Below are 22,026 nucleotides of genomic sequence, written 5' to 3'. Positions count from 1 at the left end.
TGAGACTTGTGGCATTTCAAGAGGCCATGGGGCCCAGGAAGAGAGATCAGGTGGTTGGTGGTCCTGCTCCCCAAAGAGAGTGAGGGCGTTCTCGTGGAAACCCAGTTAGTTCTCACAAGAGTAAGGTGTCCGAAAAGACTGGGCCTGACTGCTTTCTGCTCTTACCATGTGACACCAGTTACATGTACTTCTGCCACAAGGCCATCTGCCTTGTAGCTATCACCAGAGGCCAAACAAATGGATTCTCTGGTGTCGGACTTTCAGCCCCACAAACCAAGTTAGAGAAACCTCTTTTCTTTATACATTATGCAGCCTCAACTATTTTATTATAGGATCAGATGATAGACTAATCTAAAATATTTACTGAAGATATTAAGGATTATTAATTTTTTCATAAACTTGGTGGTACATTTTCTTTTATAAACAGTTTTATTGGGATACAATTTTCACACCATACTCTATACCAACTTTAAGTGTACAAGTCTATGGTTTGGGGATATGCACAGATATGTACAAACATCATCACCATCAATTTTAGAACATATTCATCACTTGAGAAAGAAACCCTATACCTTTGATCTATCACCAAATTTCCTCATTACACTTCCAGCCTTAAGCAAGCGTTTACTTTCTGTCTCTCGGTTTTCTCATTCTGGATACTTCATATGACTATGATCATGTAATATGTGTTTTTCCCCCTTTGGTAATTGGCTTCTTTTATGTCACTCATATAATAAAATTCATCAAAGCATTTTATGATGATACAGGGGTCAGTTCATCAGAAGGTACAATAATTTTAAACATGTATGTACCTCATAACACAGCACCAAAATACAGAAAGCAAAAATTGACAGAAATAGAAAATTCTGTATCTCTCTTCAATAATGGATAGACTATGTAGGCAGAAGATCAATAAGGAAGTAGAAAACTGGAAACAGCACTGTACCCCAGCTACATCTAACACATAGCTATAATATGTCCAATCCAGCAACAGCAAGATATATATTCTACTGAAGTATACATGGAGCATTCTCTAGAATAGACCGTATGTTAGGTCATCAGGCAAATATATTGAGATAAATGAAAATGAAGACACAGAATGCCTAAATTTATGGTAAAGCAGTGTTTAGAGGAAAATTTAGTAAACACCTGTATTAAGAAAGAAGATGTGGGGCGTGGTGGCATGTAATCCTAGCGACTTGGGAAGCTGAGGCAGGAGGATTAAAAAAACCTAGTTCAATGCTAGACGCAGGCTCACAGTAGGTGCTCAGTTGGTGTCTATGCTGTATTCTTTTGATGATTTTAAATTCGAATGACAATCTGATTACCCATGTGACATTGGTATGCATATGTGAAATATCCTTAAATGAAACTAGAAGAAAAATCAATGTCACATCCTACCACATTCCTGCTTCGGGCCAGTCATTTTGTCCCTAGTTGGAACACACACAGCCTGTTTGGCAGGTTGGACAGATCTAACCATTCCAGTCATCACCAGAATGCTCAAGGGGAACAACCTGCGCATCCTGAACTCAAATGATTGCTTTAGCCATTATGGTGAAATATTTGGGCCCTTCAGATATGAAACCACTTACTCTTTCTGTTTGCATATTTTGGGTATTGGTGTAACAAATTCTGTTCCTTAGGTCTTAGCCTCTTAAGTGGGCTTCTTCCTTATACAATTCTGTTGCTTAATTTAGATGACAAGCTAGGTTAAAGCTTAAAAGCACATATTTGAGCTGATAGGCAAGTTAACCGATTAAATCTTGGTTTTACTCAGAGTAGATTCAGGCAGGCACTTTTGTGCCTGTGCTCTGTTGATTGTGTGTGGTTGATGGTGTGAAAGTTGGGTAGGTCTTCTCAAAAATTCAGTGTGAATACAAATCTCTGGGAGATCCTACACGGTGGAGATTCAAGTCCGGGGCAGGGCAGAAAAATCCCATTTCTGCTCACTTCCAGGTACTGCCAGCACTGCTGGTCTACGGACCACACTTTGAGTAGCAAGATTGTATGGAACTCAAGAGACCTTCCTTGGTAGAGCTGGCAATGAGCAGAGCTAGTCTCACGTAAATCTCTGTCCAGGCTCTGACTTGAATCTCCTTCCTTAACTGAGCCTGAATTCAGGGGTGGGGCTGGAGTTGCGCCTCAGGGGCAGAGCACTTGCCTGGCATGTGTGAGGCCCTGGGTTCCATCCTCAGCATCACATATAAATAAATAAATTACAAGACCCATTGACAACTAAAAATATTTTTAAAAATTCAGGGGCCTTGAGTAGCACTGATTGTGTTCTTCTATTTCCAGTTTTACAAAGATGTAATAAAGTAATAGAATATTGCATTATGTGTTGTCTATGGTTCCTTTGTATTGCTTTCTGTCCAGCCCACCTGTCAGATCTCTTTCTAATATATCACTGAGTAGCAAAAGTGATTTATATATGAAACATCTCCGTTTCCTTTCTTTAGAGCTCGGTAGCTATGTTATTGGCCGTGACTCTATCTATGGCAAAGAACAATGAGTGAGAACCTCAGAAATCTCGGCAAGCCTTCTGGAACCCAATGGAAGGAATCATGTTTACCTTAACCCAGGCGTAGATTTCTAATATCTTAGTGTATGTTTATTGTATGTACCTTCCCAGAAAATCTAATCCCAAACCCTCAGTCATTTAAATGATATTGCAAATCAAGTTGCACCTATAGAGTCTGCTCCATGTAGGATTGTTGTATATCAAATCTGAGTCCAGAAGCATCATTTTGAGATATGTCAAATTAAATTGTTTTTTGGGTATTTTTGGTATCAGGTATTGAACCCAGGGGTACTGAACCTCTGAGCCACATCCCCAGCTCTTTTTATATTTTATTTAGAGACAGGGGCTTGCTGAGCTGCTTAGGGCCTCGCTAAGTTGCTGAGGCTGGCTTTGAACTTGCGATCCTCCTGCCTCAGCCTCCTGTGCCGCTGGGATGACAGGCGTGCACCACGTGCCCAGCTTGTCAAATTAAATTCTTAATATGAAATAGATGTGGCTTGACACCTGTTGCGCCCCATCTGATTTGTTACAGAGCACAGAAGCAGTCACAGTAAAGACAGGAGGAAATCCAGAACAGGGAAACGGAAAGAAAGAAGGAATAACCCGGCCGATGACTTGGCAGGATTGAACAGTGGCTTGGCCACAAAGGCATTTCCTGCCTATGGAAACAAGACAGACAGCATGAGGGAAAGGAGGACACACAGAAGAAGCAAACGTTTCCTATCCTACCCACGGTTTGTAGAGGTGATGGTGGTGGCCGACCACAGAATGGTATCCTACCACGGAGCAAACCTTCAGCACTATGTTTTGACGTTGATGTCAATTGTAAGTACGCTCAAAAGAAGGTCATGCGTGAGCTCTCCAAAGGCACCATGGGGGAAAGGGTCCCCCAGTGCTTTAGGGGATCATTCAGGGCTGGCCTTTCAGCCATTCAGGCAAGTGCCAGAAGGGAACCGGAGAGGGTTCCTTGGTTGCCTTTGTATGAGGATGACTGTGGTCGGCGATGCTGAGTGTTTATTCTGTGTTAGTGCCCTTCCTAGTTAAAAGGCACGATCGCTGACTCTCCTGGCACCCCACTGTTGGATTTATGTATCCATTTTTACAGATAAGCTCACTGAGTCTCAGAGAGTCAGGTCACTTGACCATGGTCAGGAAAAGCTAGCAAGTGGCTTAGAGGCTGCCGGTGACCTTTATCTTGTCTGCTTCCCAACACCCAGACTCTGATTTCTGAATTTTGCATAGAGAGCTGTGATTCTTCAGTTGTTCTGTAAATAGCAGTCACCCGTGAGCTTTTTTTGTTTGTTTGTTATTATTTTTAGTTGTAGATGGACCAATTCCTTTATTTTACTTATTTATTTTTATGTGGTGCTGAGGATCAAACCCAGTGCCTCACATGCACTAGTCAAGCGCTCTACCACTGGGCCACAGCCCCAGCCCACCATGAGCTTTTGTTAAATGCAAGTGCTGGCCACCTCTAGCCTCTTATTCAGTAGTCTAATTAAGTAGCTTGGAGGCGAAGGCTAGGGATCTATTTTTCTTCTCCCCTTGAAATTAGATTGAATTAAAACACACTAAATTTGCATGATCAAAAAAAATTATCCCTGTATGTATAATTTTGTCAAAAGGAACCCAAATACTGTGCATCATTATAATGCTCCTATAAAAAATGTAGAAAAAAAAATCAAATGAAACCCCAAACTCTTATAAAAAATAAGTTTCCTTTCCATGCAAGTTGCCTGACCATTGTTAAAATTTTCACTCACTGCTTGTACTCAGCCCTGCCCAACAGAAGCCACATATTTAATTTCACATGTTCTAGGAGGCACATTTTTAGAAGTAAAAAGAAAGACGTGAGATTAATATTAATAGTATAATTTGTCTTATCCAAATATTATGATTTCAAAAATTACTAATGAGATCTCGATTTTTTTTTTTTTTTTTTTTTTTTTTTTTTTATACTGGGGGTTGAACTCAGGGGCTGAGCCTCATCTCCAGCCCTTTTTCGATTTTATGTAGAGACAGGGTCTTCCTAAGTTGCTGAAGCTGGCTTTGAGCTCACGCCCCTCCTGCTTCAGCTTCCTGAGCTGCTGGGATTATAGGCATTTGCACCACGCCCAGCTTTTCATTTTTTTTTTTTTTTTTTTAATACCCACTTGCTCGTGGTAGGTCTCAGTTTCTGGTGGCCACCTTTCAAGTGCTCAGGAGCCACATGGGATGCATGGCCACCATATTGGGCAGGGTAGCCCTAGATATGTAGTTAATTCAATGACAGAATCAAATATGAGAATGTACAGTTGGCCCTCTGGCTGCAGATTCTGCATCTATGGATTGAAAACATTTGGAAAACAAATTGAATCAGTACTGAACACATACAGATGTTTTCCTTGTCATTATGCCCTGAACAATACAGCGTAACAATTATTTATGTAGCACTTACATTGCATGAGCAATAATAAATCGTCTAAAGCTGCTTTGAAAGCATACAGGATAGGGTATATACATAGGTTAGATGCAAGAATTATATTGTTTTATGTGAGGAACCTGAGCATCCTCAGGTTTTGATATCCTTGAAAGATCTGAAGGCAGCCCCTGTGGATACTGAGAAACAATTGGCCAACTTTTTTTTTTTCTTATACAAAAAAATGAACATTCTCATCTGCAGTTTAACACATTGCTATTATCTTGAACTCATAGGGCTTATTCCATAGCATCCCCTATAGATCTGGTCTAGCTCATTTTAAACCTTAGTTTGGCATTCCTCTTTATGGACTGACCCTAATTTACCTGAACTAGAACCTAGGAGTTTTTTGTTTGGTATGGTACCAGAATTGAACCCAGGGGCACTCGACCACTGAGTCACATCCCCAGCCCTTTTTTATATTTTATTTAGAGACAGGGTCTCAGTGAATTGTTTAGGGCCTCCTTAAGTTACTGAGGCTGGCTTTGAACTTACTATCCTCCTGCCTCAGCCTCTCAAGCTGCTGGGATGACAGGCATGCACCACCACACCCAGCAAGAATAGACTTTTAATATATTCCCCAATTGTGTGAAAACGATGTGTTTGGGAATGTTGCATTAGGTTCGCTCCTTCCCACCCTGTGGCCTGTGGTGCTCCTTGTCTATCTCCTCTCCCTGGGGGCCGTTTCCCTATGCTGCCCCCTCACCCCCTCACCCCTCTTTCACCCCCAGCTCTTGCTGAATCCCATATACCCAGCTCTTTCATGCCCAGAGAAGGAAAAGGAAAACCTACCCAGACCTTGCAGGGCATGGTTGCATGGTTCGTCATACCATAATTTCAGAAATGTGGTGAGAATTTTGACCACAGACATAACTTAGGGTCAGATGGCCTACATTGAGAGTTCTGGCTCTGCCACTCACCACGACGTAGCCTTGGACAGTTATTTTGTTTTTCTGAGCCTTGGTTTTCTCATTGGTTGCATGGAGATTGTAATAGCATCTAGACCAGAGTTTTGCTATGGAGACTAAATGCAAAAGCAGATGCAGTTTTTCAGCAAGGATCTAGTCCATAATAAGCATTCGGTGAATGCTTATCCTCAGAATTATAGCAAAATAAAATAAAAGCAGGTTTCCCAGGTGCTTGAGAATACAGATGGGTGGTAAGCATGAACAACCGCAGCTATTATCGAAGGTACAGCCATTGTGATTCTGTAAGTTAGTAACCCAGGACTTCAAATGGGATGAGAGACTGTGATCGGAAATTAATATCCAGATGTTGGGGTGCAGAGAATTGTTAAACCGAGTGGCAATACAGTTTCAGGAGAAAGTACCCTTTGGCATTTAAATCAGTTTGAATTTGTTATTATCTAAAACTGTTATCCGTGGATTCACAAAGAGACTTTCAATAAATGTGTGTTGAATGAATGAAAACGCAGAACACAAAATGTGTTGTAGTCGTGAAACATGAAAGAGATGGAGCCCAACCTAAGAAGTGAATTGCTTATTGCTTTCAGAGAGTTCACAATTAACTTTGAAAAATTTATCTCGGTTGCAGGTAGCCTCTATCTATAAAGACCCAAGTATTGGAAATTTAATTAATATTGTTATTGTGAACTTAGTTGTGATTCATAATGAACAGGTAATCACGTTTTTTTTTCTTCTTTCTTCTATCTGTATCCGAAATGGCATATCTGATTGGTATTGCTAGCAGAGACCAACCGTAATTCTTCTCTGTACTTAGGAAGGACCTTCCATATCTTTTAATGCCCAGACCACATTAAAAAACTTTTGCCAGTGGCAACATTCAAAGAACTATCCAGGTGGGATCCAGCATGATACTGCTGTGCTCGTAACCAGGTATGTGGGTTCTGATTCCTCCATCTCTCAGATTCAGGTCAGGTTGATGGGACGGGGGTCATCTGTTGCTGCTATCTAACTCTAGCAGGGAGTTTCTCAGCTTAGGCGCTATTGATGTTTTGGACCAGATAATTCCTTGTGGGGTGCCCTGAATATTGAAGTATGTTCAGTAGCACGCCTGCACTCTGCTCACTACATATCAGTAGCGCTTCCTCTTCTCAATGGGGACAATGCCTCCAAACACCGCCCAGTGCCCTCCTGGGGAGAAGGGAGAACTGGTTGAGAACTACTAATGTGTAGGTGCCAGCTAAGGGTAAATTTGTCAGGAAGCCCTTATATACAGGGACAGCAGCTATTCAGACCTCTGCAGATTGTGGCCACATAGGATCTAAGTCCTGTGTTGCCACTTGTATAATTTTGTAAGAAGCTAGAAATATGGATTATTATTATTATTGTTATTTTGTACCAGGGATTGAACCCAGGGGTGCTTAACCACTGAGTCACATCTCCAGCCCTATTTTGTATTTTATTTAGCGACAGGGTCTCACTGAGTTGCTTAAGGCCTCGCTAAGTTGCTGAGGCTGGCTTTGAACTCATGATTCTCCTGCCTCAGCCTCCTGAGCTGTTGGGATGACAGGCGTGTGCCACTGTGCCCTGCTCAGTCTTCTTAATGTAGCTGTTAATCCTGAAATCAATGCTTCCCAAAATGTTTTGCATTGTAAAACCTTGGCCTCATTTGTTTTGTGTGGGTGTGTGTGTGTGTGTGTGTGTGTGTGTGTGTGTGTGTGTGTGTGCGCGCGCGCGCGCGCGCATGCGTGTGAGCAAACCCCGCTTCCAGCACACACCGCCGCAGCGTGTACTGGTGTGAATGCCTAGAACACTCTGAAGTATTTTCTCGTGCTGACCTTTGCTCTTTGGTGTCATCAGAGCCCTAAGTCTGCTTTGCTTTCAGACAGGACATCTGCAGAGCTCATGACAAATGTGACACCTTAGGTGAGTCCTCCATGCACACCCTCTATGGCTAAAACAGTTTCTGATCCAAGCCACAATTGCTGTTTAAAGTAAATCCTTGTTGGTCTTCTCTCTCCCCTTTCTAACAGGTCTCGCTGAGCTGGGGACCATTTGTGATCCCTACCGAAGCTGTTCTATCAGTGAAGATAACGGATTGAGCACGGCTTTTACCATAGCCCACGAGCTGGGTCATGTGTGAGTGTCACTTCCACAATGTCACGTGATTCCCACAATGCCATGTAATCTCAAGTGACCTACGACTTGTGTTCCTTGACACCTGTGAGCTTTGGCTTGATTTTGGGGGTGTGTGAGTCACCTCCGGTGTTACAGTAGAGCTTCAGGGTTGAAAAGCTTTGAACCTAGTTGGGAGAAATGACCATGACTTCAAAAGTTAGAGAAATACAGTGCGCCACACCCTCTTTAGCCTAGCTTGTCTTAGTCAGCTTTTTCACTGCTCTGACTAAAGGACTGACAAGTACAACTGGAGAGGAGGACAAGTTTATTTGGGGGCTCAGTTTCAGAGGTCTCAGTCCATAGACAGCTGGCTCCACTCCTCCGGGCTCAGGGCGGAAGAGTGTGGTGGAGGGAAGCAGCTCACATGGTGATCAGGAAGCAGAGAGAGACTCCACTCTCCAGAGACAAATATATACCCCAAAGCCACGCCCAAGCCACGCCCCAAAGCCACGCCCCCAGTGCCCACCTCCTCCAGCCACACCCACCTGCCTCCAGTCACCACTCAGCTAATCCCATCAGGGATTCATTCACTGACTGGGTTAAGGCTCTCACAACCCAGTCATTTCTCCTCTGAACCTTCTTGCGTGTCTCCCACGTGATCTTTCGGGGGACACCTCACCTCCAAACCAGAACAGCTTCTGTGTTCAGTAAAATTGCTCATGTTTGGTATGCAGAATCTCATAATAGATTTTCCTTCTGGGAACTGGAGGAACGGGGTCCCTTCACTTCCTGCAGGATATGTTAATGTGGAGAACTTTCCCAAGTCCACATCTTGGTCTACGAGGGTCCCCGACATTGTCCTGGCTCCCAAGATTTTCACAAGTCCAGATCACGTCTGACTGTAGTTATATACATAGCTATAATTCAGAGAGGAAGCGCCCGGAGACTGTAATGTCCCTCTTTCAGGGAAGAGACTGAACCAGGATACAGAGAAGAAATTATTTCCTAATCACGGTCACCAGGCAGCTGGTCATTATGAAGCGGCTCTTCCCTTTTGTGTTTTTAGAGATAGAGCACAGTTAGAACGTGGGCAAAGCAATGCGAATTTTCTGGAAATCATTCTCATTTTCCAAGTGCATTTTTTTCTTCCTATAATAATCAAATCACTTATCTTCTCTATTTGGGAAATAATTTTCTCAAAAGACGACATTAGTATAATCAACCCATATGTCCATTTGTGTGGCAGATGTTAATTTTAGTCCTAACTATCCATTCAGCAAGCTTTCCGTGCAGATATTTTTTGAAGACACTTTATGGGCAATGCATTCATATGCAGCAAGATGCCTGTGCACACACACAGGTATCTCCAAGTCTATTCAGAAGTAATGGGTGTATTTTAATATTAGTACCTTTTGCTGGGTGGTGCGTACCTATAATTCCAGCAACTGGGGAGGCTGAGGCAGGAGGATCGCAAGTTCAAAGCCAGCCTCAGCCACTTAGTGAGGCCCTGAGCAACTCAGGGAGACCCCGTCTTTAAATAAAATACAAAATAGGGCTAGGGATGTGGCTCAGTGCCAGAGTGCCCCTGGGTTCAATCCCCAGTACCGCCCCCCCCCCCCCCCCCCCCCCAATTAAGACCTTAAACCATATTTTAAGAAGACACTCCTTTTCCGCAAGGGAAGTACCGCCAGAGGACCAGTAATTGAGAACATGAAAGAGCCACGCTTTGCAGATAGTAGCCATGAAAGGCCACACCCACTTATCCAGCATCTTCTCTGCCCTTAAGGCTCCTAAGCACCTTCATGAAATTCAAGGACTTCTTAAAGAAATTCCAGTTCCAGTCCCACCCCCGCCACCCCGCCCAGTTCCCTATGACTTTGGTCAAGTTGTTAAGCCTCTCAACAGCCCAGTTCCTCTAGGGCCAAATGTGGGTACGAATCCCGTCATCCCTGGGAGCTGATTCTAGGACCCCCCTAGAATATGGATATGAAGATCTGCAGACTCTTTTCAAAAATATTTTTATACCTTTATTTTACTTATTTATCTTTATGTGGTGCTGCAGATCATACCCAGGGCCTCACACATACTAGGCAGACACCGGACCACTGAGCCCCAGCCCCAGCCCAGAATCTCAAGTCATGAATGTAAAGAGGCCTAGAGTTTCCCTATGATCCTCTTTAAATCATCTCTGTAGATTTCCTATAATATCTAACACAATGTGACTCTTGTGCCAATAGTTGTTATACTAAACTGTTCAGGGAATGAACTGTTCAGGGAATAATAATAATAAAAAAAAAGTCTGCACTTTATTTTTCTTCTGAATAATTTCCATCTGTAGTTAGTGAAACCTGGGGAGGTAGGACCCGCAGACTCCATGCTGCCCGTTGTATGACATAAGTGACTAAATGAAATGAAGCATCTAAAACCTTGAACACACTTCCAGGTGCATTGTGAATGCTGAAAAGTTTTTTATTAGTAGTAGTACTTTTTTAGTTGTAGATGGGCACTGTACCTTTACTTTATTTATTTTTCTGTGGTGCTGAGTATGGAACCCAGTGCCTCACACGTGCTAGGCAAGCGCTCTACCACTGAGCCACAACCCCAGCCCTGAAAAGTCTTGGTTCTTATTATTTAACCAGAGTCCCATAAATATTTATTATTTAGCCTGTGCAATGAACAAATGTGCCTGACATTTGAATGAAACTCAATGGTTAATTATGATGAAATAAACTTGGATTTATAGGATGAAATAAACTTGAGGTCATCAATTCTTGATGGAATGAGGAATACATGCTAGTTCCTTTGCACCACAGAGAAACAAGCTAAGATTTGAATGTTTTGTGATTTGGGGTTTGTTATTAACTGTGGCACTGACCATTCAGCTGGGGCCTGGAAGCCAGGTTGGTCATTCTTCTAAGAAAGGACACTCCTAAGCATTTAAAGCTATTACTAAGTCCAACCAAGACAGATCAAATTTTTGCATCTTTATTGGCAAATTGAGGGTTCTGCATTTTTTTTTTTTTTTTTTTTTTAAGAGAAAACAGGACGTGGTGGTGCATGTCTATAATCCCAGCGACTCTGGAGGCCGAGGCAGGAGGATTGAGATTTCAAAACCAGTTTCAGCAACTCGGTGAGGCCCTGAGCAACTCAGTGAGACCCTGTCTCTAAATGAAATATAAAAAGGGCTGGGGATGTGGCTCAGTGGTTCAGCACCCCTGGGTTCAATCCCTGGTACCAAAACAAGAAAAAAAGGAAAGAAAGAAGCAAAAACAGCAGAGAAATTAGTGGAATAGATAGACAGGCTTGTCTGACCTGCTCGTTTCTGTATTCAAGATCAGGTCGGGTGCAGGAAATCCTCTCTCACTGCTCAGTTAATTGCAGGCTTCCATTTTGTGATGGGCAGCAGCTTTCAGAGAGAGGGAGAGATGATTCTTCTGCCCTTGTCACCTGATGGATAATTGCCTGGGCTGTGAATGTCATGTGGGTCGTACAGTCGATGCTTTTGGATTGAGGAAATACTATCATTTTCCCGCCCACTTCTTCTTAAGCCAAAAATGGAAAGTATGTGTTCCTGCTGTTGCCAGGTTCCCTCCCAGGCCCCAGAGGACGTGGGTGATCCTCCACAGCCTGCTCAGGGGCAGAACCTGGATTAGTTTAAGAATCCTTTCCTGCCGGTTTTCATCAAGCCAGCCCCCATCCGTTGATGTTGGCACAAAGCACAAAACTATTTGCCATCTCTGTGTTCTGCCTGTGGAATCTGCATGCCTCTGGTCTCTGTGATCATTTTCTTTCATGAAAATGGGCACCCATTTTACATACCTTTATAATGATATACCTGCACAGGTGTATCATTTGGCACCCTGGACCCCAAAGAGAAGATGCCAGGACTCATAGTGAGTTTCTTATTCGAAAGCTTTTGGCTTCAGGATTTTGTTTGTTTGTTTGTTTTTCTTTGTACCAGGGATTGAATCCAGGGGTGCTTAACCACTGAGCCACATCCCCAGCCCTTCTTATATTTTATTTTGAGACAGGGTCTTGCTCAGTTGCTTAGGGCCTCCCTATTGCTGAGGCTGGCTTTAAACTCATGATCCTCCTGCCTCAGCCTCCCAAGTGACCCGGATTACAGGCATGAAGCCACCACATCTAGCTTCTTGTGTTTCCACCCTCATCTCGATGGTCTTCAGTTTTATTCTGCTCCCCTGGATTCAGAGTCTGATCTACCACACAGTGGCTGGTTAAATTTTTTTTTTTTTTTTTTTTTCTCTCTGTAAGAGAAGGCATCTCTGGGCCATTTTCAGAGCGCAGTGCCTGGGTGTTCACCGAGCCTCCCTCGTTGTCTCTGTAGGTTCAACATGCCTCATGACGACAACAACAAATGCAAAGAAGAGGGCGTCAAGAGCCCCCACCACGTCATGGCGCCCACGCTGAACTTCTACACCAACCCCTGGATGTGGTCCAAGTGCAGCCGGAAATACATCACAGAGTTTTTAGAGTAAGAACTTGAACTCTCTCTGAGCTGAGCCCACTCGCTCGCCGGGGCTCCATGGAGTGAAATAGTTGTGGGAAAGAAAAGAGAGGCCAGCCTTCCTTTTGAGTTTTTATTGTTGTTGACATTCCTTGGAGGAGGGGGAAAAATATCTTCTCTGACCTCCGGGGAGATGGGAGCCACTGCTGAGCAATCGCAGGCTGAGCGGAAGGGCAGGGTGGGATCGGAAAGGGATCGGTCCAGGGGCTGAACTGGCCGAGGTGCCGAAATGTGTGGAGGTCCTGGAAGCAACACGGTGAAGGCTGTGACACCATATGAAGGACCTAGTCACCTTGGCATGGAGAGGGATGGGAGGGTGGGACAAGCCCAAGGAGGAAGATGTGGGTGGGTAGAAACGGGAGCAGACTCCGTGTTGGTGAGGGAAGGCTCCTCCTCTCCTGACCTCTCCCCCCACCAACCCTGCTGCCTTTTTTTTTTTTTCCTGTCTTTTTTTTGGGGGGGCGGGGGGTACCAGGATTGAACCCAGGGGTGCTTCACCACTGAGCCACATCCCCAGCCCTTTTTCTGTTTTATTTAGAGACAGGGTCTCGCTGAGTTGCTTAGGGCCTCCCTAAGTGGCTGAGGCTGGCTCTGAACTCGGATCCTCCTGCCTCAGCCTCCTGAGTTTATTTTGATCTTTTCGCTGCACAGACAACTCAAAGATCCGATTTCCTTATGCAGTGCCCCCAGAAGTACCAGAGTTGAAGCAAGTGTCCCAGGTCACTCGGTGCATATTTCTGCCACCCCAGGGGAACAGGGAGCTTTCTTAATCAGAACTCAAGAGGTGTGGATTTCCCAAGATAGGTGTTTGCAAAAAAATAAATAAATAAATAAAAGTGAAAGAGCTGGAGGATTGCCATCTTTCTTCTTCAGCAGGGGATGTTTTCTTTCTCCGAGTCACTGATTCGCTTACTCATCCCTTTGGCAAATATTTACTAAGGGCCTGTGGCTATGGACCAGGTCCTGCACTTGGATGAAAGAGACACTGTCTTTCTGTCTTTGCCACTAAGAAGCTTAGAGTCAATTGAGAAAGAGAGACAAAAAATGAACTGATAACTGCCTCCCAATGTGAGCGGTGCCCTAGGAGATTCGTATTTCCTGTGTGTCATACGTAGATCTGTAGACACTGAAAATACAACTTTGACTTCTCGACTTAAACTCGGATAAAGAGGGGCGGTGGCACCCGCCTGTCATCCCAGCGGCTCGGGAGGCTGAGGCAGGAGGATTGCGAGTTGAAAGCCAGCCTCAGCAACTTAGAGAGGCCCTAAGCAACTCAGCAAGACCCTGTCTCTAAATAAGATATAAAACAGGCTGAGGATGTGGCTCAGTGGTTAAGCACCCCTGGATTCAATCCCTGGTACCAAAATAACTAAATAAGTAAAAAAAAAAAAAAAAACAAAGCTAGGGTCAAAAAGGCACGGTCCTCCCCTTCCTTGGATTGGGGTGTGGCCTGCACACTGATGGGGAGCTTCCTCAGTCCTGTGCCTCTCTCTGCTTCCCGTAGCACTGGGTATGGCGAGTGTCTGCTTAATGAACCTGAATCCAGACCCTACCCGCTGCCTCCCCAGCTGCCCGGCCTCCTTTACAACGTGAACAAACAATGTGAATTGATCTTTGGACCAGGTTCTCAGGTGTGCCCGTACATGGTGAGTTTTGGGGGGCTGTTCCTGTCCTCTTCCATCCACCTGGGGCTTCTCTATCTTCCCACTGGCTTCTCACTCGAAACCACCCAAGGGGAGGTTCAGAATGCGATTGACGCTCACCGCGGTCACAGTGGCGATGGTATCAGCCCCCAACGCCTGGCGGCGGCGCCCTGGGCCATTTTCTCATCTCACCCTCGTGAAGGGTCAAAAGGGAGACCCAGGGACACTGGCTTTCACAAGGGAGAAGGTGGGGCTCCTGAGGATGCAGGGACAGAGCTTGAGTTTTTTCTCTCCTTGTCGCCTTGCATGCCCTTCAACTTGTCCAAGTGACTTCAATCACAAAGATTCGGTAAAGGCCATACCAGAGGCAGATCCGGCTCCTGGGTTTAGCTTGCCAGCGTTGGGTCCTGGGTGCGCCTGAAGCTGCAGTCCATTCTGGGGGTCGCCCCCCTGGGGTGGGTGTGTGAGGCTGGGGCTGGTGTTGTGAATGTCTGGACCAGTCAGAAATGAGGAGTGGTGTTTCTGTGGCTCACCCTGCTCTCTCCCTCTGGGGCTGTGTGTGTGTGTGTGTGTGTGTGTGTGTGTGTGTGTGTGTGTGTGTTGCTGGGAGAGGCTTCAGAGGAAACTGCAAAGTACAGCCATTTCCTGGAAATAATTTAAACATTTAATTCACTTTACTTGAATAATACCCATTTATATGTTACTCATGATGGCACAGATTAAGAGCCATTGAATCCAGAGGCTGAGACAGGAGGATCATGAGTTCAAAGCCAGCCTCAGCAACTTAGTGAGGCCCTAAGCAACTCAGTGAGACTCTGTCTCTAAATGAAATATTAAAAAGGGCTGGGGATGTGGCTCAGTGGTTAAGCACCCTGGGGTCAATCCCTGGTCCTTTTTTTTTTAAAAAAAAGTCATCGAAGAGTTAAACATAAGAAAGGTTAAGCATACTTTCATATCTCCACTTACTGGAATATTAGGTAGCAGTTTAAAATGATCTACACCAGAAATATGCTCATGCTTAAGTTAAATAGGATAAACAATTGTGTAGAGTATGTCTTCAACTCTAAAGGGAGTGGGGAAAGCAACAGGAATGAGTGGGAAGCTGGAGCAATTTTTTCCCCCTATTTTTCAGAGTCAACGTTTAGTTCCTTCTTAATTTTTCTACCATGAGCATAGTATATTCTGGTTTATTTTAGTAATTAGGAAAAATAGAAATCAGAAAAATCTTTAAGAAGTATGCCTCTAAATAGCTAAAATAAATCTTAAAAACATAGTATTCCGAGGAAGAGGAAAGTTTCAGGGTGTATCAAAATCAGTTTGCATGAAGCTCAGATGCCACGTGACTGGTAGATTTTTATGCTTTAGTGTAAGAACTTTGGGATCCATGAAATCATCAGCAGTCAGGGCGAGTCACCTCTGCAGAGAAGGAACAGGGCAGGGACCCAGGACGAGTACACAGAGCTTTTAGGTTGCCTGTGAACTTTTCTTTCCTAAACTGGGCAGTGGGTACATAGGTAACCATTGTGTTATTTTTTTATTTCTTTCTTGAATTACATGACAGTAGAGTGCTTTCTGACACATCCTACATACATGGAGTGTGACTTCCCATTCTTGTGGTTGGACATGGTGTGGAGTTTCACTGGTTGTGTGTTCATATATGAACATGGGAAAGTGACGTCCATTCATTCCACTGTCTTTCTCATTCCCATCCCCCTCCCTTCCCTTCAGTCCCCTTTGTCTAATCCAGTGAACTTCTATTCTTCCCTCCCCCAGCCCCTTATAGTGAGTTAGCATCCACATATCAGAGAGAACATTTAGCCTTTGTTTTTTTGGGACTCGCTTATTTCACTTAGCATGATAGTCTCTTGTTCCATCCATTTACCAGCAAATGCCATGATTTCATTCTTTTTTAAGGCTGAGTAATATTCCATTGTGTCTATATACCAGGTTTTCTTTATCCATTCATCCATTGAAGGCCCCTAGGTTGGATCAACAGCTTAGCTATTGTGAATTGAGCTGCTATAAACACTGATGTGGCTACTTCAGTGTAATATGTTGATTTTATGTCCTTTGGGTATAAACCAAGGAGTGGGATAGCTGGGTCAAATGGCGGGTCCATTCCAAGTTTTCTAAGGAATCTCCTCACTGCTTTCTAGAGTGGTTGCACCAATTTGCAGCCCCACCAGAAATGAACCTTTTCCCTACATCCTTGCTGATATTTATTACTTGTATTCTTTTTTAAAATTATTTTTTAATTTTTTACAGACTGCATTTTGATTCATTGTACACAAATGGGGTACATCTTTTCGTTTCTATGCTTGTGCACGATGTAGATTCACACCATTCGTGTAATCATACATGTACATAGGGTAACGATGTCTGTCTCATTCCATGATTTTTCATAACCCCCTGCCTCTCATTTCCTTCTACACAATCTAAAGTTCCTTCATTCTTCTCTCACTCCCCACCCCCACCCCCATTAGCCGAATGTCACTTGTATTCTTCATAATGCCACTCTGACTGAAATGAGATGGAATCTCAGTGTAGTTTTAATTAGTTTGCATTTCTCTAATTGCTAGAGAGCTTGAACATCTTCATATCTTTTTTGACCATTCATATTTCTTCTTCTGTGAAATGCATTATGTTATCTTTAATACGTTTGGTAGGCCTGAAATATTGTACAACATTTTATACCTATTTTCCTCTAACAACCTGTAAAAGTCTTAGGAATGACTTAATATGATCATGATGATACATGGCTCTAAAAGAAACACACACACACACATACACACACACACACACACGCACACCCATGCTTTGGATCAGGCCAACTGAAACACAAATCATGTCCGATCACTCCCTAACACAACAACACAAGTCAGATCACACATTTCCAGCATGCCTCTTTGTCTCTCTGAACCTCGGTCTCTTCATCTGTTTATATTGAATGCGTGGTAGCTCCCCTTTGATACCACCGTTCATACATCCTCCCAGGCACTGCTCGGGGGCTGCTCGGGTTGCTTGCTATAGCCCTGGGAATAGTTCATCATTCATCAAATGAAGAAAAAGAAAATCCCTTTCCAAGCCCACCGATGCCCCTGGCAGAACATCCATCGAGGGTGATTCTTGCCTTGCTGGATTCTGTCTTAATTCCGCTGTCTCTTGTCATTCAATGGAATCGAGCAGATGCAGTGTCGTCGCCTCTGGTGCAATAACGTGGACGGAGCTCACAAAGGCTGCCGGACTCAGCACACGCCCTGGGCCGACGGGACTGAGTGTGAGCCGGGAAAGGCAAGTACCCCCCATTCCGTCCTTCTGTCCCGGGGCCCGAGCACGCAGGGCTGCTGGGATGGTCCATCCGGGGCGTTTAGAAATTAAGGTCAAGCGGTCTGGTGTGGCATGCGTGGCATGTTGGTGAGGAGGAAGGTTTGGTGAGCTCTTGAAAGCCACGAGACTTGTATGAAGCCACATCCTGATACCAGGGATCGTGATCGCCTCCCTCTGGGGACACTATCTCCGTTTAACACTTCTCTTGGTCCAGCCGTTTCAAGTCCCATGACATGTGCTTTCCAACCGATGGGTGCATTTAGCATACGGTAGTGTTAGGTTTGGTTCGGTTTTCCTGTTTCGAGAGTGTCCCCGGAAACTTGGTGGGCCAGCTCAGGATCAAGAAGTACAGGGAACGGATTGTGCCCTCCCCTGTGACAGCAGGCTTTTGCCAGCCTCTGCTGTTCCCTTTAAGGAGAGATGATGTCACTTGGTACAGAGCCAAGTCCAGCTTCTCACGAGCTGGTTGTAATGCTTCCCAGAGGTTTTGTTAATAACTCAACAAAATCCACTCCTTGTGTGGCCCGGTGACAGCAGTGTCCCACGCACCCGGGGGGTATGATTAACTTACCCTTCTGCACTTGGTGTGCATCTAAAGATGATAGTGGTGATACCAGGGGTGATATCATCGCCCCACCTCCCCCCAAAATATTTGGTGGCACAAAGTTTGAGATATAAATCCTGATTTTATTTTTATTCTGTAAGATGATGGCATTTTGGCACGTATAGTGATGTGATCCCTGGATCCTATTTCTGAGACTTGCTGTCCTTATGGGTATTTTTCTGTCCTACCCCTCGTCCACTTTACCTCCTTTAATTCATTTGTTCTCATCTTCTGTCCTTTTACCTTGTCAAGTATTAGCACCCAGAGTGGCTCCTTCCAAGGGATCTTAATCGATGACAATTTTACTCTCCATTCCCTGATATGTGTATATATATATATTTTGGGTACCAGAGATTGAACCCAGGGGACACTTAACCACTGAGCCACATCCCCAGCCCTTTTTTGTATTTTATTTAGAGACAGGGTCTCCCTGAGTTGCTTAGGGCCTGCTGAGTTGCTGAGGCTGGCTTTGGACTAGTGATCCTCCCGCCTCAGCCTCCTGAGCTGCTGGGATTACAGGTGGGCACCATCGTGCCCAGCTTCAGAGTCCTTCTGGACACAGTGACCAGGCAGCTGCTACCAGTTGATAGAAGGTGGTAGGTAGTCCACATGACAGCTAGCTGACAGTTTGGTTAGTTGGTTTGGGGTGGAGTCAGCCAATTACATTCCTTCAACTGAATCCATTTGCTCTCAGCAAAATCACTGGTGTTACACTGTGGCTCGTAGTCAATCCCATGTAGCCACCCACTGTGTCTGTTCCTAACGCGGTCACTGCTGGATTAACCACAACAAGGACTTCCGCAGAGTCTGACATGGTGACTTGCTTGGGAGGACTGTCACAAGTGGGAGACCAAGCTCCAGGAAGCAGCGTGGCTCCCCAGCCCCTCCCAGAACACAGAAAATCCTGAAGGAGCCCTGTGTCTTTTTCTAATCTTCTCTTTTTGCCTGAGAAGCTGAAATGAAGGGGCTGCAGGGTGACCTTGGAGCTTCTGAGGACTGGGGAACTTGGAGAGGTTACACAAGGTCTAGCCATGGGGTGTTCCTCCATAAGAGCAAGTATCAAGCTTCCCCAGGACAGACTACACATGCCATCAAAAAAGCAGTGTGTGTAGGGGGGAAATGACAGGTGACAGGTCCTTTTTGTTTTTTTTTTTTCCGTACAGGGGATTAAACCCTGGATACTTGACCACTGAGCCACATCCCCAGCCCTTTTTATATTTTATTTTGAGACAGGGTCTTGCTAAGTTGCTTAGGGCTTTGCTAAGTTGCTGAGGCTGGCTTTGAACTCTCCATCCTCCTGCCTCGGCCTCCCGAGCCACTGGAATTACAGGATGTGCCACCACATGGAAGGCCCATTTTTATGGTATTCTAGAAATCATATTCTAGTGGCCGAGTCCAGCAGCTTTTATTAAAGATGTAGGAATATGCAGATAATCCTCAGACTCTGCATTTTGCAAATGCCAGAGAAGGTATCTCGGCTGGCATAGGAATTCTTAGTGATTTTTTCCTCTGTTCTGTGTTGATTTCATACAATTGGCAGTATGTGCCTTTCTCTGCACGCCAGCAGATTCTGACTCCCGGCGGCCGCTGGGTTAATTTTTTTCTTTCTTTCTCTTCCTTCTGCCCCGCTCCCTCCCTGGTAATCCATCTTGGGCTGCTGACACAATGTTATTTTGATGAATGACTCACTAATGTCTCTTTATTTGCTCTGTTCTCTTGTTAAGTCCATTAACATTTTCACTTTAACCCTGTTTTTGAGTCCAGAGACTCCTTGAAGCAAAGTTGGCCTCTAAGTCTCCCTTCCAATCTCTTATAAAGATGCATGTATGTAAAATATCAGTTGTATAGTTTTGGACACTTTTAAGAAAGGCTGACTTTATTTTGGCTCTGGTTCCACCAGCCACTTACAACTTTGTTATGATGTAATGGCAATTCCCATATGTAATTATGATTTGTTGGATTTGCCTGGTAAAATATTTTTTCTATTTTTTCTTGGTACTAGGGATTAAACTCAGGGGTGCTAACCACTGAGCAATATCCCCAGCCCTTTTTATATTTATTTAGAGACAAGGTCTCGCTGAGTTTCCTAGGGCCTTGCTAGGTTGCTGAGGCTGGCCTTGAACTCGTGATCCTCCTGCCTTAGCCTCCCAAGTCAGTGAGATTCCAAGTGTGCACCACCGTACCTGGTCAGTGCTTTTTTTTTTTTTTTAAACATAGTTCCAAACAGCCCCAGCCTGTGTCGCCTCAAATGCTCTCCCTATTCCTCTGAGGTTCTTTCTCTTTTTTGGATTCCTGGAAGCAAGACTGAAAGGCTGAATTTCACATCAGCTATGACCTCAATTCTCTATTAGTTAGAAATTTTGTTCTGGTCAGATCCAATGATTGTGTTACAAGCAAATGGTGTCTTTATATGAAAAAGAACTAGACAATTATGGAGCTGTTATGGTATTTTCATGACATGATCAGAGATCCAGGCTTGTAAGTTCTTTCTGCTGTGCTGTCCCATACAAATGTTTTTCATCCTCCAGGTCACAAAATGGTTGTTGTAGCTCCAGCCGTGGCAGCTGAGTTTGCAGCCGAATGAAGCCAAAGGGCAAACAGGAAAGCATCGAAAGGGTCTCCAAACAAATCCCACACAGTGAATTCTGATATTTCCTTGTCCATCTCTCTCTGTAGGAGAACTTAGGGAAATACAGCTTCCATTACCAAGGTCGAAGAGGAGAATGGATATTGAGGGAGCAACCTGAAGTCTTGGCTGTACTTAGCCATCTGATTACAGCTGCTGTTGTTGAAATTTTCAGTCCTTATTTAGATATCGGAAATGGTCCCCATCTGTCCACAGTTGAGAGGCAGCCTGTGTCATAGTTAAGCGTAGACACGGTTGAGTCCAGTGCTCAGTACTGGTCTCCTCCCTGCTCTTTACTGATACTTGGTTATTCCCTCTGTGCCCTGGTTTTCTTTTCTTTAGATACGAGGTCATAGCCAGGTGTGGTGACCCACACCTGTAATCCCAGGGGCTCAGGACACTGAGGCAGGAGGATCACAAGTTCAAAGCTAGCCTCAGCAACTGAGTGAGGCCCTAAGCAACTTGCAAGACCCTGTTTCAAAATAAAGTATAAAAAGGGCTGGGGAGGTGGCTCAGTGGTTAAGTGCCCCTGGGTTTAATCCCTAATACCAAAAAAAAAAAAAACAAAAAGAGAGAGAGAGAGAGAAAAGAGATAATAGGACTGAGGTCATAGCTCAGTGGTGGAGCACTTGCCTAGCACATTTGAGGCCCTGGGTTCCATCCTCAGCACCACATTAAAATAAATAAGTAAAGGTATTGGGTCCATCTACAACTAAAAACATAATTTTAGAAGAGAAATGGAGGTAATACTAGTGCCTGCTTCGTAGTGTGTTGCGAGGTTGATATGCAGGTTGCTCTCCCTTATCTGAAGTGCTTGAGACCTGAAGTGTTTGGATTCCAGAGTCGTTTTGGATTATGGAATGTTCACACACATACACATAGTAAGTGTCTTGGTGGTGGGCCCCTCGTCCAAACACCAAATACACCGCTTCTGCGTCCTGTGCACCTTAGTCACATAGCTTGAGGACAAGCAACACAGTATTTCTAGTGTCCTTTGTTTTGACAAGTACCCAACCATCAACCCCAGTGGGCAATTACTGCTTGTGGCATCATGCCAGCACTTAAAGAGTTTGGGATTTTGGAGCATTTGGAGTTTTGCATCTCTGAACCAGCTTAGAACAGCGCCTGACACCCTTCATCTCCTACCTCAGCTGCATCCGGGTGCTCAGCTGTACCCGAGGGGCGTCAGACACACTGTCTCCTGTTGTGGATACTCAGGACAGCCCGGGCAGGGGGGTCCCCGCTTTCCAGCTGTGGAAACAGACGTCACCAACGTGC

At 44.6% G+C, this 22,026-nt stretch overlaps 1 protein-coding gene across 5 annotated transcripts in view; it reads left to right on the top strand.

The window, feature by feature from the left end:
• The window catches only part of ADAMTS9 (ADAM metallopeptidase with thrombospondin type 1 motif 9), a 174,978-nt gene that overhangs the window by 26,319 nt on the left and 126,633 nt on the right, over positions 1 to 22,026 (top strand). For 4 of the 5 annotated variants that reach the window (XM_079114348.1, XM_079114349.1, XM_079114346.1 and 1 more), the window contains 8 exons: positions 3,057 to 3,349; positions 6,537 to 6,620; positions 6,723 to 6,838; positions 7,791 to 7,831; positions 7,939 to 8,044; positions 12,369 to 12,515; positions 14,053 to 14,194; positions 17,378 to 17,482. In XM_079114348.1, the coding sequence (XP_078970474.1) occupies positions 3,057 to 3,349; positions 6,537 to 6,620; positions 6,723 to 6,838; positions 7,791 to 7,831; positions 7,939 to 8,044; positions 12,369 to 12,515; positions 14,053 to 14,194; positions 17,378 to 17,482 (1,034 nt within the window). The remainder of the gene's footprint in view (positions 1 to 3,056; positions 3,350 to 6,536; positions 6,621 to 6,722; positions 6,839 to 7,790; positions 7,832 to 7,938; positions 8,045 to 12,368; positions 12,516 to 14,052; positions 14,195 to 17,377; positions 17,483 to 22,026) is intronic. The other variant, XM_079114347.1, reaches the window with a different exon arrangement.

Source organism: Sciurus vulgaris (assembly GCF_902686455.1).
Source record: "Sciurus vulgaris genome assembly, chromosome: 16".
Taxonomy (NCBI): domain Eukaryota; kingdom Metazoa; phylum Chordata; class Mammalia; order Rodentia; family Sciuridae; genus Sciurus; species Sciurus vulgaris.
The sequence above is the reverse complement of the archived record's forward strand: the minus strand, read 5'-3'. Positions and strand labels throughout refer to the sequence as shown.